The following is a 17,129-nucleotide window of genomic DNA, read 5'->3' on the forward strand; positions in this document are numbered from 1 at the left end:
ATTAAACTATATTCAATTATAGAGTTCTGTTAAACTGTATTCAATTATTGAGCTCTATTAAACTGTATTCAATTATAGAGTTCTATTAAACTTTATTCAATTGTACAGTTCTATTAAACTGTATTCAATTATAGAGTTCTATTAAACTGTATTCCATTATAGAGTTCTATTAAACTGTATTCCATTATAGAGTTCTATTAAACTGTATTCCATTATAGAGTTCTATTAAACTGTATTCAATTATAGAGTTCTATTAAACTGTATTCCATTATAGAGTTCTATTAAACTGTATTCAATTATAGAGTTCTATTAAACTGTATTCCATTATAGAGTTCTATTAAACTGTATTCAATTATAGAGTTCTATTAAACTGTATTCCATTATAGAGTTCTATTAAACTGTATTCCATTATAGAGTTCTATTAAACTGTATTCCATTATAGAGTTCTATTAAACTGTATTCCATTATAGAGTTCTATTAAACTGTATTCCATTATAGAGTTCTATTAAACTGTATTCAATTATAGAGTTCTATTAAACTGTATTCCATTATAGAGTTCTATTAAACTGTATTCCATTATAGAGTTCTATTAAACTGTATTCCATTATAGAGTTCTATTAAACTGTATAGAGTTCTATTAAACTGTATTCCATTATAGAGTTCTATTAAACTGTATTCCATTATAGAGTTCTATTAAACTGTATTCCATTATACAGGTCTATTAAACTATATTCCATTATAGAGTTCTATTAAACTGTATTCAATTATAGAGTTCTATTAAACTGTATTCCATTATAGAGTTCTATTAAACTGTATTCCATTATAGAGTTCTATTAAACTGTATTCAATTATAGAGTTCTATTAAACTGTATTCCATTATAGAGTTCTATTAAACTGTATTCAATTATAGAGTTCTATTAAACTGTATTCAATTATAGAGTTCTATTAAACTGTATTCCATTATAGAGTTCTATTAAACTGTATTCCATTATAGAGTTCTATTAAACTGTATTCCATTATAGAGTTCTATTAAACTGTATTCCATTATAGAGTTCTATTAAACTTTATTCAATTGTACAGTTCTATTAAACTGTATTCAATTATAGAGTTCTATTAAACTGTATTCCATTATAGAGTTCTATTAAACTGTATTCCATTATAGAGTTCTATTAAACTGTATTCCATTATAGAGTTCTATTAAACTTTATTCAATTGTACAGTTCTATTCAACTCGATTCAATGATACAGTTCTATTAAACTTGATTAAATTATACAGTTATATTCAATTATCAGTTCTATTCAATTATGAAGTTCTATTAAATTGTACAGCTCTATTCAACTCGATTCAATTATGAAGTTCTATTAAATTGTACAGCTCTATTCAACTCGATTCAACTATGAAGTTCTATTAAATTGTACAGCTCTATTCAACTCAAATTAATTATGAAGTTCTATTAAATTGTACAGCTCTATTCAACTCGATTCAATTATGAAGTTCTATTCAATTAAAACAGTTCTATTAAGTTCTATATAATTGTATAGTGACACATGTTTTATTAGATTCTACAGTGACACATGTTTTATATAAATCTATAGTGACAAGTGTTGTACTAGATTCCACAGTGACACATGTTTTATTAGATTCTATAGTGACAAATGTTTTATATAAATCTATAGTGACAAGTGTTGTACTAGATTCCACAGTGACACATTTTTTATTCAATTCTATAGTGACAAATGGCCTGTTTTCCAAATGGCACCCGATTTCCCTATATAGTGCACTACTTTTGACAAGGCCCATATGGCTCTGATTAAAAGTAGTTTATTATACTGTATATGGAAATAGGGTGCCATTTGGAACCCATGCATGTTCTATTCAGATCTATAGTGACAGGTGACCTCCGGGACCGATGGTTTGGGAGGCTCTGTGATGTTGGTTGATGTCCCAGGTGAACCTTAGAGGCAGGTCCTTCATCTTCTCATCAAACACCTGGTCAAAGCGTTCACTCTGGGCCACCGTCAACGAGTTCTTCCAGTCTCCTATGGTACCTGTGCAGAACACACACACACACACACACACACACACACACACACACACACACACACACACACACACACACACACACACACACACACACACACACATATATTCAGATGAGCCAAAGTGATACAAAACTAGTGCTGATCTAGGATCAGGGCCCGTAATTATAAAGCCTCTCACAGTAGGAGTGCTGATCTAGGATCAGGGCCCGTAATTATAAAGCCTCTCACAGCAGGAGTGCTGATCTAGGATCAGGGCTCGTAATTATAAAGCCTCTCACAACAGGAGTGCTGATCTAGGATCAGGACCCACCTGTCCATATTGTCTTATCAATTATGATCTAAAAGGGAAAACTGATCTTTTATCAGCACTCCTACTGTAACTATTTGTGTGGGTATGTATGTGTGCATATGTGTGTTTGCTCATGTGTGTGTGCGTATGTATGTTTGCTCATGTGTGTGTGCGTATGTATGTTTGCTTATGTGTGTGTGCGTGCGTGTGTGTGTACCTTTCCGTAGGAAGTGTCCTTTCTCCAGAACGAGCACGTTTTTGGGCAGAAACTCATAGTTGGCTTTTGGATCCTTTTTCATGTTCTTGAACCTGTCAATCAATCAATCAATCGTGAATTATCAGACAGATCATATTATATTAGTCCTCATTGAGGCTGTTCATTTTGCAGCATACACAATATACAGTCAAAAAGACAGGACAGAGCACATAAACAACAGGTTCCAACCTGGCCTTCTCAACAATGCGGTCAATGGCCGAGGGGGTCAGGTCCTTCCCGAGGAAATCACAGATATCCACCACCACTGATCTCAGGTCCTGAGAGAGAGGGGAGGGAGAGAGAGAGAGAGGAGGGAGAGAGAGAGAGAGAGATGGGTGGGTGAAGATAGAGAGAGGGAGAGGGATGGGTGGGTGAAGATAGAGAGAGAGATGGGTGGGTGGGTGAAGATAGAGGGAGAGAGAGAGAGAGAGGTGGGTGGGTGGGTGGGTGGGTGGGTGGGTGGGTGGGTGGGTGAAGATAGAGAGAGAGAGATGGGTGGGTAGAGAGAGGGAGAGGGATGGGTGAAGAGAGAGAGAGAGAGAGAGGGGGAGAGGGATGGGTGAAGAGAGAGAGAGAGGGAGGGGCAGACATTGGGTAGTTGCCCTGTATGTCATACAGCATAAAAGTGTTTCTCAGAGAGAGAGAGAGAGTGAGAAACAGACCGACTAGGAAGCAGACAGACTGCTTGAGCCTGCTTCCCAAATAGCCCCCTATTCCCTACTTAATGCACTACTGTTGACAAGAGGGACCTGGATTCCATTTAAGATGCAGAAAACCCTTTACTGTACCTTGATCATGTCCTCGTACTTGACAAAGAGAATGTCATACTGCTCTCTCTTGGTGTACCACTCACGGATGTGATCAAACCACGATCCACCCACCACTGTCAACAACACACAGACACATACGCTATTGGACAGGACTTAAAACGTCTTCAACAGTGGCTGACATTTATCCCCCCAAAAAACATATAGAAAAAGAGATGATGCGTACAAAACATATTATGGTTTATGCACATATCAACTGTGTAAAAGTTACAAAAGTGTACAGAGTAAGGAGCAGTTGATGTTACACAGTACACTTTACAGCACACGGTACACTTTACAGCACACGGTACACTTTACAGCACACGGTGCACTTTACAGCACACGGTACACTTTACAGCACACGGTACACTTTACAGCACACGGTACACTTTACAGCACACGGTACACTTTACAGTACACGGTACACTTTACAGCACACAGTATTGCAACACGTTTCCACCTTACTTTTCCCTGTCGGGTACTGCTATGTGACATGTTTTGTTGGGTTCCAATTTGAAATCTACTTCCTGTCACTATGTAAGAACGTATTGATTACGCTACATGTATGATAACTGTATGTGTTTAGGGTGTCAGTGGAGGGTGAACAAGGAACTGTGCATTGAAAGTTACCGAGAGAGACAAGGAGGAGTTTGTGTCTGTTCAAACATGTCATTGTTGGTTCAGTCTGTTCAAACATGTCATCGTTAATAGATAAAGAAGGGAGGGGAAGGGAAAGGCGCTGAATAGGCAGACAGCCTAAGGAACTAGGGAGGAGTGAGGAATTTGGCTCAAGGTCAAGTCAACAGATGAAGTGAGAAGAAACCTCTGGGGGGGGGGGGGGGGGGGGGGGCAGAAGGGTTCACCCTAGGGCTGTTGAGTTATGATTTATGGTACATAATTGCCTATAATCCGAAATCAAACACATTTGAGTAACTGCCTTTGTGTGTGGATTATTATGCATACTTGGTTTGTATGTTTAGACTGATGCTCCACTCCAAAATGTCTATCCACGAGTCTGGGAGAGAACGTTGAGTCCTAGGCCATTGAGCTGTAAGACGGGTTGTCAACTGTTTAGTGAAATATGTTTTACTGCATAAACATGTTACTATCGATGTTCCTGTGCAGATTTCACTTGGTTTCCCAAATGAAGCACTGGGTAGCTGCAGGACCAGTGTTGAAGAGCCCATTGCATACAGAGTTTGGTCGGAACATCACGTGTTGTGCAGCGAGAGCATGCTCCCCCGACAGTGGTTGAAGCTTGGCGTGAAATAAGTGTTCTTGTATTTATTTCTCAGCTTCTCATATTAAATAAGCACAGCTCCGCTATGAAACCGAAGTAGCCTACCTGGCATCATTAAAAACGGACTGGCGGGAAAGCGCGCAGCCTCCATTCCCAATTACAGTGCCCGAGCCCTCTGAGACGACTCATTCCGGGGTACAGTAAGTGCTACTGTGCAGATGTTTTCTTCACTAACTAGTGAGCAACAGCAAGCACTCCTGAAAGCGACCGGAGTTTAAGGCATAGGGGTATTTGGCCTCTGTGCTGTTGCTCAAGTTGACAAAATCTAAGACAAAAAATGTGCATTTAGTTCAGTGTGGAGTAACAGGGACAGAATCAAAAGTTATGCAACTAAAACCCATTCCATTTACAATAGGTCCAGCCAGTAATCATACAGGGCTCATTCTTTATGGGAGCTGGGATAGAACCGATTTTGGGTTTGAATAATCTATGTGAAATGCCAGGGGAATGGATTCTAAAAAGTAACAAGTTAAAGTTGGCACGAGGACCAAACACTCCTCGCACGCAAAAAAAAAAAAACGCTTTGGTGAGAAACTTTATTCTGTCTTATTCTGAAATAGCTTTATTGGCGAACGGTAGGAGGAGGGGTCTCGCGAGAGAGTAAAGTGGAGTTACGAGTATGAAGGAGCATTTGTAGCACATTGTGTTAAGCACCTGTATTGGGGTAGAATTACCCTCTTAATAAATGTCTGTGCATTAGTAGGATGGGCACCATAGCGCGGTAGTGGAGGGTAAACTCGAACTACCCCCGTGTCACCCTCCTTCGGCAAGTAAAGTTACGCAGAATCATGGAGGAAAAGACAGTCCAGTCATGTACTGGCGTAAATATTTAAACTCAGTGGCAAGAAGAATGCCACCGTGCCTATTCGGGTCCGTTCGTAAATTCGCTCTGACTATCTACTAAATTTCTCGTCTGAGTGTGCCAGCGCACAGAATACCGGATGAATTTACAAACGCTCAACACATGTTGAATATGGCCGGTGTCAGTAAACTTCGGCAAAAAAAGGTTAATTAAAGGCTAATTGTAGGGGCCTGCGTACTGGGAAATGCATAGCATTGAGATACCGATCTGGCATTAACATGCCACTCATGAAAGTGTAAGACAGGGACAAACCGGGGTTGTACTGAGAAAAGTTCATGCTAGAAATAGAAGATTCATATACTTTATGTTAACATTAGTAGTACATACTGTATATATTTCTCCCTTTCTGTAAATGTACATTCTGCCAAGTGTCGGTTAGTGCTAAGGTGATGGTGGTAAATTCGAGTGATAGACTAACTGAAGCACTAGGGACTGTCATTCTAAATGTGGGTTGGATAATTTATCAATAGTTGTAATTATGATGCGGAAAAGCTGTAAGGAGAGACAGAGCGCTGGCCCTCAACTGTGAGGGGAGCACAAAGGGAGGGTGCACGACTCACCCTGCAGGTAGTTTCTGAAACGAATGAATAATTTGTAAGAATCCATTGAGAACTACGGATGACATGGAGTGAGAACACCAGTAAACATGCAGCCTGGGGGGAGGGGGGGGGGGGGGGGGGGGTGGACACAAGCATGAGGAGGATCCCAGCAGAAAGTCAGGATAAGGGAGAGTGGGAATCGTCATGTTGTTAAACTTCGAGTTGAACTATTTAATGATCATTTCAATATTTTGTGTTCTCTCTCTTTCCTAGTTTTCTTTTCTACTATAACTCTCTTAGGAACCCGAAAGAGGAAGAGAACGGGAATATCTCCAACAGAAATGTAATTATCGGTTGTATATAGGATGAACAATGAAAGATGGGGGGGGGAATTACGAGGGTGATTGGTGTGGTTATAACGACGGTAAGAGGGATTTAAGCCTTGGGTGTAGACTAAGCACAATATACACAGAGGCCATAGGCCTCGGAGGCGTGAACATATTAATCAAGTGTGAAAATATGAATCATGTTTTCTTTTTATACTAATCATGTTCTCCTTTCTGTTTTATTTCTAAGCAATTTCACAGTTTATGTCATGTTGAACAGTATGGATTCAAACAAGAGGGGACTGTTGGGTGCCAATTTGAAATCAACTTATTCCTGTCACTGTATAAGACCATATTGATGACCTGTATAAGAAGTGTAGGTTGTAGTGTCAGTGGAGGGCGAACAAGGGACTGTGTGGAAAGTTACTGAGAGAGACAAGGAGGAGTTAAGAACGTTTCTGTTTGTTCCAACATGTCACTGTTACATTATAATATCCCAAGTAGGGAGGCGAAGGGTTATTACTGTTTGTTCCAACATGTCACTGTTACATTATAATATCCCAAGTAGGGAGGCGAAGGGTTATTTCTGTTTGTTCCAACATGTCACTGTTACATTATAATATCCCAAGTAGGGAGGCGAAGGGTTATTTCTGTTTGTTCCAACATGTCACTGTTACATTATAATATCCCAAGTAGGGAGGCGAAGGGTTATTACTGTTTGTTCCAACATGTCACTGTTACATTATAATATCCCAAGTAGGGAGGCGAAGGGTTATTTCTGTTTGTTCCAACATGTCACTGTTACATTATAATATCCCAAGTAGGGAGGCGAAGGGTTATTTCTGTTTGTTCCAACATGTCACTGTTACATTATAATATCCCAAGTAGGGAGGCGAAGGGTTATTACTGTTTGTTCCAACATGTCACTGTTACATTATAATATCCCAAGTAGGGAGGCGAAGGGTTATTTCTGTTTGTTCCAACATGTCACTGTTACATTATAATATCCCAAGTAGGGAGGCGAAGGGTTATTACTGTTTGTTCCAACATGTCACTGTTACATTATAATATCCCAAGTAGGGAGGCGAAGGGTTATTTCTGTTTGTTCCAACATGTCACTGTTACATTATAATATCCCAAGTAGGGAGGCGAAGGGTTATTACTGTTTGTTCCAACATGTCACTGTTACATTATAATATCCCAAGTAGGGAGGCGAAGGGTTATTACTGTTTGTTCCAACATGTCACTGTTACATTATAATATCCCAAGTAGGGAGGCGAAGGGTTATTTCTGTTTGTTCCAACATGTCACTGTTACATTATAATATCCCAAGTAGGGAGGCGAAGGGTTATTACTGTTTGTTCCAACATGTCACTGTTACATTATAATATCCCAAGTAGGGAGGCGAAGGGTTATTACTGTTTGTTCCAACATGTCACTGTTACATTATAATATCCCAAGTAGGGAGGCGAAGGGTTATTACTGTTTGTTCCAACATGTCACTGTTACATTATAATATCCCAAGTAGGGAGGCGAAGGGTTATTACTGTTTGTTCCAACATGTCACTGTTACATTATAATATCCCAAGTAGGGAGGCGAAGGGTTATTACTGTTTGTTCCAACATGTCACTGTTACATTATAATATCCCAAGTAGGGAGGCGAAGGGTTATTACTGTTTGTTAATAAGAAGCTAACAATATAATTAAAATGTTTGTCGTAATGACCTATAAGGAAAACACGTCACAATAACTTACTTTTCCCTGTCAGGTACTGGTCGAAGAAATCCTGGAAGCTGCTGGGTGTCTCCAGCTTGCTCCACACGTGACAGAAGTGGTAGTAGGACACCATGTTGTCCTTCGGGTTTCTCATCACGTACACAATCTGAACACCACAAAGGAAGAAGAGGAAGAAGAAGATGACTTTATTGTAACTTGTCACAGATACACTGGGAAGTCCTCTTTTTTCCTTATGGTGGGCGGGCTTTACCCATTTTCTGGTAATTCTAGGCTTGGTGGTTGTACCTTGGGTCTCTTGGTGTTCAGGCTGGCGGGCAGCAGGTTTGGAGGCAGGTGGGAGATGAAGAGTCTAGGTGCGGGGCGCGAGCGCTCGGGGCGGGTGTCTGGGTACTCGAGCCAGGGCATCTTCTCCAGGTTGGTGGAGCTCTGGTCGGTGCCACTACTCTCAGGGTAGGCCGCCTCCACCACCTGGACCAGGATCTGCTGGGTCCATATCGTACCTACACACACACACATACACACATATACACACACACACACACACACATACACACACCTCTACACATCTCCTGTTTACATACTCCTCTCTCACCAATATGGATCCCCTGTTTACATACTCCTCTCTCACCTCTACACATCCCCTGTTTACATACTCCTCTCTCACCTCTACACATCTCCTGTTTACATACTCCTCTCTCACCAATATGGATCCCCTGTTTACATACTCCTCTCCCACCTCTACACATCCCCTGTTTACATTCTCCTCTCCCACCTCTACACATCCCCTGTTTACATTCTCCTCTCCCACCTCTACACTGTAGCCGTTTACAGCTACAATAGTCATTTACAACATTAACAATGTCTACACTGTATTTCTGATCGATTTGATGTTATTTTAATGGACAAAAAATGTGCTTTTATTTCAAAATACAAGGACATTTCTAAGTGACCCCACACTTTTGAACGGTAGTGCATCCTCCCTCCCAGCCTCTAGGTCATCAGGCTGCTGATTATCCCTGACACCTGTCACCATCGTCTCGCACACCTGCGAACAAGGATACCCCAAATTTTTGAACGGTGGTGTATGTGACAGAGGCATGTGGGAATGTTCTGGAGGCCTAACCTACCCAACCAGTTTGAATACAATGGTAAGCCTGTTGATGGCTCATTCACTGTATCCACCTAAGCATCATTGGATAAGGTTTTTCTACCTCCAAAAGCTTCAAAACACACATTATATCTTTAATATTCCCGCCCACATAGAGTTTAAAAGCAGATTATATGGCTTAAGATGCTGTGGTACTCACTCTATACTAGCCCACTATAATCCACTATACTAACTCCCCACCTACAAACCACCCCAAAATAGGTCACTATAACCAACCCATAGCTTATGTCATATCTTTGGCATCCTTAAATGTGAAGTCTGCTATTTTTATCAAATCAATTCTATGTCATTATTATGACGTGATTAAACTAATCATGTAAATGTAATTAACTAGGAAGTCGGGGCACCACGGAAAATCTTCAGATTACAAAGTTATAATATTCGAATATAACTCTTCAGATATTTTAATATCTGATCAATTAGTCTTCTATTAATGAATTATTCTTTACCTCACATCAGTCTCATCTGAAACATGTAAATTGTTGGTTATCTGCACGCACCCAGCCTTTACTATAAATCACCCATACGCCAATTGGCTTAATAATTTATTTACTAACCACAGAAATGCATAAACAAACAAACAGTAGATATTGGTTACTAACAATGACAGGGAAGATTCCCTAGTGGGCTAAACCCATATGACGGCTTGGTGGACAAAGGAGTGTTGACTGAAAAAGAGCGGGAAAGACTAAATGGATCACTACACACAGTGGATAATTATATTAATTGAAATGCTAATCCTTTGCACATGAACGCTCGCTCATTCGGGAATAATTGCAATCAATATATTTACGCCCATATGTCGTTGTTGTCTTCTCTGTTGGAATCGTCGGTCCGTCTGCGGGAGAGTCAGCTCATCAGAGAGTCTCTGGTTACTCATGGTGGTAGCTCTATCGGCGGCTCCTGATAGTGTCTGTATCACGCCCTGACCTTAGTTATCTTTGTTTTCTTTATTATTTTGGTTAGGTCAGGGTGTGACGAGGGTGGTATGTGTATTTTTGTCTTGTCTAGGGATTTTGTACATCTATGAGATTTTGGTAAATGTAGGTCTATGGTGGCCTGAATTGGTTTCCCAATCAGAGGCAGCTGTTTATCGTTGTCTCTGATTGGGGATCCTGTTTTTGTTGCCATTTTCCATTTTGGTTTTGTGGGTTATTGTCTATGTGTAGTTGCATGTCAGCACTTGTTGTAAATAGCGGCAGGTTCGTTTTGTTAGTTTGTTTAGTGTTCTTCGTTTATTAAAGAAGAATGTATTCTTATCAGGCTGCGCCCTGGTCTCCTCGTTATGACCAACGTGACAGTCTGTTGTTATGTTCTTAGAGTAGATGTCTCGGCGGTTGTCGGTATTCGCATCCCAGGTTTACATCATTTTCTAGTTGCAGACTAGTAATTAGTATCTAAGATTTGCTCTTATTCTGTAGGGATTGAAAGTCTGAGAGTTGAACCATTTCCAGCCGTGTGTTAAGGCTTCTAGGGATAGTGGGTGGAGGAGTCAGGCGCAGAGAGCAGGTTAGTTCCCAACGTGGGTCTTAATTCCAAAGACAGTGAAAACGAACATGCCAAACACAAGGGCGCATGAAATAACCCGTCCAAACAAACAGGACTAAAACTGTCCGGAAAAATAGAAACCACAAAATAATCCAACATCATAAAACAGAGAACAAGCCCGCACAATATCCAGCGGGCCTAGTGCCCTTAAATAGCCCACAAACAAAACTTAACTCAAAACAGGTGTAACCAATTAGACCAAACTAACAGAAACAAAAAAAAAAGGAATCGATGGCAGCTAGTAGGCCGGCAACAACGAGCGCCGAGCGCCGCCCGAACAGGAAGAGGCACCATCTTCGGCGGGATGACACCGTGTAGCCAATGCTCCAAGCTGCATAGTTTTCTAGTTTTGGTACTCAACTATTTGCAATCACAGCTCCTGCAGTGGGTTTGCTTAGTCTTGGTACACAAACTTTTGCCACCTCAGCTTACACTGAAGTATGCGTGGTCTGAAGAGGATTTCCTCAGGAGGGGGTTTTATTCGTAACAATAGAAAAGGTGGTTCCATGACGCCAGATCATGTCTGTGCTCAAGGGGGCGTGGCCGCTGACTAGTTAAACTTTACAGGGAATACAATTCTCTCAAAATTAAAGGTTTAACATCATGTTACATCATTTCACAAATAGTTTCATCTTTACTCATTCATTTTATACAACAATTAGATGCAAACACCATAATTGAGAAATGTGCACATTCAGAGATATAGTTACCTGTGTTTCCTGTCCTTCGTGAGGTCACCAAATGAAACACTTTCAACATAACTGTCCCTTAAGTGTCCACGGCCCCTTCCCACATTCTCACAAGTGGACCTAGAGTTTCATTTTCCCATTTTGGGGATTTAGGAGTTCGGCCACGCAAAGTCCTTTGTTCACTCTGTGGTCTCTCTCTCTGCATGAAAAGGGGGAAAGAGTCTCCACCAGGAATTTATGACCTGAGATAACAGAACCTGGGTGTAGGAGAGAGTGAGAGAGGGGGAAGCCACGATCTACACCCAGAAAGGGCCACGCCATGACACCTATAGCAACCATAGTACTACCATTACTACTACAACATGTTCTACTGCAGTCACTACCACTACTTCTACTATTTCACAACCATAAATACTTCAAGACTGGCAAGCACACACATCTTCTTATGGAAATGTCATTTTCAAGTTTTGTGATGCAGTTTCACTGAACGTCCATAGGGATGCAGTGTGACCCCAGGTTTTAGCGGAGGATGTGGAAGAAACCACAGAACCACAGGCCATGATTCAATGACCGAGGAAACGCATCGACTGACTAACGCATTGAGATGTCATTGAGATGTCACGGGTGTCACACAGTGTTTATCCTGGATGAATCTCTGATAATGTCTTTAAAATGTGTATTTCCAGTAGTTCAGTGTTCAGGGGGAGGGAGGGAGGGAGGGAGGGAGGGAGGGAGGGAGGGAGGGAGGGAGGAGACGGATGGAGGGTGAGGGGAGGGAGAGGGGTGAGGGGTCAGAGGGTCCACACACACAGAACTGTGATGTGAGATGATTGCATAAACACAACTGAAAAATAGAGACAACAATATGTGAGCACTCCCAGGAATACATAGACAGACATTATTAAGACAAGGTGAGATGTATGAGCAAGGTTCATCATGCTTTAGCAAGTGCAATGAGGAGGGAGGGAGGGAGGAGAAGGGGGAGGGGCCGTTCCCATGGAAACTGAGCAGTCAGCACATTTGTATGTTTTTCTGTGGACCCCTCTTGTTGGCATCCCATCCCGTGGTCCCAACCTCCTCTCTCTCTCTCTCTCTCTCTCTCTCTCTCGCTCTCTCCTGCTCGCTCTCTCTCTCTCTCTCTCTCTCTCTCTCTCTCTCTCTCTCTCTCTCTCGCTCTCTCCTGCTCGCTCTCCCTCTCTCGCTCTCTTTCTCTTTACCACAGCTGGACAGGGAAGCGGCACAAACACACACAACCACACACACATTGCATGCAGACACACACACACACACACATATACACCACACACATACACACACAGTAGCACACACACTCGTGCACGCAGTCATAGCACACATATATACACACACACACAGTCAAACACACACACCATGGCACTGCCCCCCTGAACCTGTTACCATGGTGACCACGGAGCCCCGACACTTGTGATGTTCATATGAGGAGTTCATATAGGCCTGGACAGGGCAGCGCAGTATCCTCACATTGTGTGTACGTGAGTGTGTGTTGTGTGTGTGTGTGTGTTGCAAATAGTATTGGGCTACTTACTTCTACTCACTGTTTGGACCATTTTAATTAATTGTTTCATTTCCTCTCAGTGTCCCTCTCTTGCTCCCTCTCTCTTTCTCTCTCTCTCTTTCTCACTCTCTCTCTCTCTCCCTCTCCCTCTCTCTGTTAAGGGGGTAATCAATATATTAAAAATGTTCAGCAGTGGCTCTCTCCCCCGCATTCTAATCAGGGTCTACCAGCCCTTTAACGAGAGTGGGAGGGAGAGAGAAAGATAAAGGGAGTGGGAGGGAGAGAGAAGGATAAAGGGAGTGGGAGGGAGAGAGAAGGATAAAGGGAGTGGGAGGGAGAGAGAAGGATAAAGGGAGTGGGAGGGAGAGAGAAGGATAAAGGGAGTGGGAGGGAGAGAGAAGGATAAAGGGAGTGGGAGGGAGAGAGAAGGATAAAGGGAGTGGGAGGGAGAGAGAAGGATAAAGGGAGTGGGAGGGAGAGAGAAGGATAAAGGGAGTGGGAGGGAGAGAGAAAGATAAAGGGAGTGGGAGGGAGAGAGAAAGATAAAGGGAGTGGGAGGGAGAGAGAGAGAAAGAAGAAGACAATTTGAATGTCCCATAACTGTGACATTGGTGTGACTTAAAGTGGAAGTTCGGGATTTTACAACTTGACGTTAGATGGTTACTCACTAGGGTTGGAAAGCTACCAGTCATTTGCCAAAGCTGCCGGAATCTTGGTAATTAATTTGGCTAAATAACTGGTAATATATGGTAACTTTGGTAATTTATATTCAAATAACTTTTAAAACATGTATTCATATATAGTATACATGTTTTTATATCTGTGTCCATATTGTCCATAAGTTTCTAGTGGATAGACCATATGGATCAAGAGGAAATAGCCTAGTTAATGGAAAAAGCACTTAAACAACAACGCCGTTGTTTTCAATGAACTCTGCAACTCTTCCAACTGTTGACCTTTTTCACAACAGCCACCAGTTTGACAACAACACATTTACAACAAAGACATAGTCAAACAATACAATAATACAACAAATGGAATGAATTATATGTAATGCTAAAACCCTCATATTAAACACCAACGATAGTCAGTAAGTTGGTGGTTGTATTTAAGATCATGTTTTACAGCGTTGTAATAATGTTTTATTTTAAATTCATCTTATTTGATTATTGTAGATATTTTAAGGCCAGACAGAGGGCCAGAGATAATTACAGAGACCTGTAATAATCAGAAGTACCCAAATAGGCCACTAGATGTCATCTGATAAAATAAAATAACACCATAGAAAGATACCAATATTCTGTTAGTTTACTGATAAACTTGGACATTTTCCAGTAATATACCCTTCAAAGGGAGTGATGGACCACTGTGCTTTGACACTTTTCATGACATAGAAGTGACTTGCCATGACATTAGCCTGACATAGGATCTGGGGCAGGCTGAATGTGGGCCACTGTGCTTGGAGACATATCATGACAAAGAAGTGACTTATCATGACATTAGCCTGTCATATCGGTGACATAGGCCCTGGGGCAGGCTGAATGTGGGCCACTGTGCTTGGAGAAGTGTGTCAGGGCTGCAGCTAGGGCCGTGCTGTGAATACCAGCCATCCCTACAGAGGAGGAGAGGAAGTTTATTTATAATGATGTCCTTGGAACCACATGCACAGAGAGAAGAAGAGAGGGAAGGAGACACAGATAGAGCAGGAGTAGAGAGGAAGAGGAAGAAAGTAAAGAGGAAGAGGATGGAACAAGCAAGAGAGAGAGAGAGAGAGAGAGAGAGAAAGAAAGAAATAAAGCCCCAAGCGTAACCAAGTTTCCCCTGACTCACTGCTCAAAATGCAAAGTGAGACGGACAGAGAGAGAGATTTTCTCTACCCTATCCTCTCTACCTCCCTTTGCCCCCATTAACATCGGTACTCTAAGGCTTGGTTCCCAAATAGCACCCGATTCCCAACCTGGTGCACTTCTTTTGACCAGGGTAGTGCACTATGTAGGGAATAGGGTGCCATTTGGGTTGGAAGGAGGGCGGAGGAGATGGAGGCCGCTGTGGGATAGCCTTTACACCAGAGAGAGAAAAGAAGGGCGGAGGAAGACAAGAGGAAGAGAGAGAGAGAGAGAGTCCACCTCCGTATCAGCGGGGCTCCCAGGGAGAGAATTAACAAGCAATTAACCAGCTTCCCTCTTTATCGTTCTATTAACTCAGTCAACCCTTTATTTCTCATTTTATTTTAGTATTACTCTGTAGCAGTGGTTGTACCCCCTCTTCTCTCTCTCTCTCTCTCTCTCTCTCTCTCTCTCTCTCTCTCTCTCTCTCTCTCTCTCTCTCTCTCTCTCTGTCCAGTGTGACATTGCTGGTTGCAGTCAGGGGGAGAAGGAGGACAGGAGAGAAGGAGGACAGGAGAGCGGGTACTTCAGTAGTAGGCCAGGTTTCAGCAGGTCGGCAGGTAACTAATTTATCCACATTGTTCGGTATCCTGCAGTAATACAGGGAGAGAGACACCCTGAGGCACGGAGAGAAAGAATGAGAAAGAGAGAGCGGGAGCGGGAGCAATATAGAGGGAGAGGAGAAAGGATAGCAGAGAGACAGAGAGAGAGAGTGCACGCAGAGAGAGAGAGAGAGAGAGAGAGAGAGAGAGAGAGAGAGAGAGAGAGAGAGAGAGAGAGAGTTGGTGTAAGCCAGCAGTGGGTTTGCTCATGTATCTGTAAAGCTGCTGTAATCTGTCTAATACTCTGTGTGATCTGACTATTATCAGTGAGTTGGACAAACAGAGACAAACAGAGAGGACCATGCCCAGCTGCCTTTCTCGAGGGCAGTGCCAAAACACACACACAAACACACAAGTACGAGACAGCATTAACTGTGTATCTGCAGGTCATTGACATTGTCTCCCAGCAGCACAGTCTGTTGTGTCATATTGTGTCTCCTCCTGTATCTCCAAATACACAACTCTATCATCTCTCTTTAACCTGTCTCACCTCTCTCCCTCTTTCTCCCTATCTCCCTGTCTCTCTCCCTCTCTCTCCCTCTCCCTCTTTGTACCTCTCTCTCTCCCTCTCTCTCCCCCTCCCTCTCTCCCCCTCTCTCCCTCTCTCTCTCTCTCTCTCTCTCCACCTCTCTCTCTCCCTCTCTCTCTCTCTCTCTCCACCTCTCTCCCTCTCGCTCTCTCTCCCTCTCTCTGTCTCTCTCTCTCTCCCTCTCTCCCTCTCTCTGTCTCTCTCTCCCTCTCTCCCTCTCTCTGTCTCTCTCTCTCTCCCTCTCTCTGTCTCTCTCTCTCCCTCTCTCTGTCTCTCTCTCTCTCCCTCTCTCTGTCTCTCTCTCTCCCTCTCTCTCCCTCTCTCTGTCTCTCTCTCTCTCCCTCTCTCCCCCTCTCCTTCTCTGTATTTCTCTCTGTCTCTCTGTGTCTCTCACTCTGTCAATTAAAATTTTCATTTCAATTTCAATTGAATTTAAGGGGCTTTATTGGCATGGGAAACATATGTTAACATTGCCAAAGCAAGTGAAATAGATAATAAACAAAAGTGAAATAAATTATAAAAAATGAACAGTAAACATTACACTCACAAAAGTTCCAAAGGAAAAGAGGCATTTCAAATGTCATATTATGTCTATATACAGTGTTGCAATGATGTGCAAAAAGTACAAAAGGGAAAATAAATCAACATAAATATGGGTTGTATTTACAATGATGTTTGTTCTTCACTGGTTGCCCTTTTCTTGCGGCAACCGGTCACACATCTTGCTGCTGTGATGGAACACTGTGGTATTTCACCCAGTAGATATGGGACTTTATTAAAATTGGGTTTGTTTTCTAATTCTTAGTGGATCTGTGTAATCTGGGGGAAATATGTCTCTAATATCATACATTATACATGTGGCAGGAGGTTAGGAAGTGCAGCTCAGTTTCCACCTCATTTTGTGGGCAGTGAGCACATAGCCTGTCTTCTCTTGAGAGCCTTTATCAATAGCAAGGCTATGCTCACTGAGTCTGTACATAGTCAAAGCTTTCCTTAATTCTGTCTCCCTCTCTC

At 42.2% G+C, this 17,129-nt stretch overlaps 1 protein-coding gene across 2 annotated transcripts; it reads right to left on the reverse strand.

The window, feature by feature from the left end:
* Positions 1 to 1,531: 1,531 nt before the first annotated feature.
* Positions 1,532 to 8,725, reverse strand: LOC110493425 (amine sulfotransferase). Of its 2 annotated transcripts, XM_036948339.2 has the most exons (6): positions 8,445 to 8,725; positions 8,178 to 8,304; positions 3,377 to 3,471; positions 2,778 to 2,866; positions 2,550 to 2,641; positions 1,532 to 2,049 (listed from the first exon to the last, which is right to left on the reverse strand). In XM_036948339.2, exons 1-6 carry the CDS (start codon positions 8,673 to 8,675, stop codon positions 1,883 to 1,885), a joined length of 801 nt encoding a protein of 266 aa, XP_036804234.2. In that variant the 5' UTR covers positions 8,676 to 8,725; the 3' UTR covers positions 1,532 to 1,882. The 2 variants fall into 2 exon arrangements, with proteins under 2 accessions (XP_036804234.2, XP_090051661.1); XM_090195535.1 differs by lacking the exons at positions 8,178 to 8,304; positions 8,445 to 8,725 and adding an exon at positions 3,582 to 3,686.
* Positions 8,726 to 17,129: the final 8,404 nt, after the last annotated feature.

The sequence above is a fragment of the Oncorhynchus mykiss genome, chromosome 13, assembly GCF_057628025.1.
Source record: "Oncorhynchus mykiss isolate SJ-2025 chromosome 13, ASM5762802v1, whole genome shotgun sequence".
In the NCBI taxonomy this organism is placed as follows: Eukaryota; Metazoa; Chordata; class Actinopteri; order Salmoniformes; family Salmonidae; genus Oncorhynchus; species Oncorhynchus mykiss.

Bases quoted from the DNA above. Each gene is read 5' to 3' on its own strand.
- LOC110493425 (XM_036948339.2), bottom strand. From the start codon at position 8,675: ATGTGTGTGTGTGTAGGTACGATATGGACCCAGCAGATCCTGGTCCAG. The intron at 3,472-8,177 runs GTAAGTTATTGT...TGTTGTTGACAG, and splicing joins CCAGTACCTGACAGGGAAAA to TGGTGGGTGGATCGTGGTTT. The intron at 2,050-2,549 runs GTACACACACAC...TGTTCTGCACAG, and splicing joins AGGACACTTCCTACGGAAAG to GTACCATAGGAGACTGGAAG.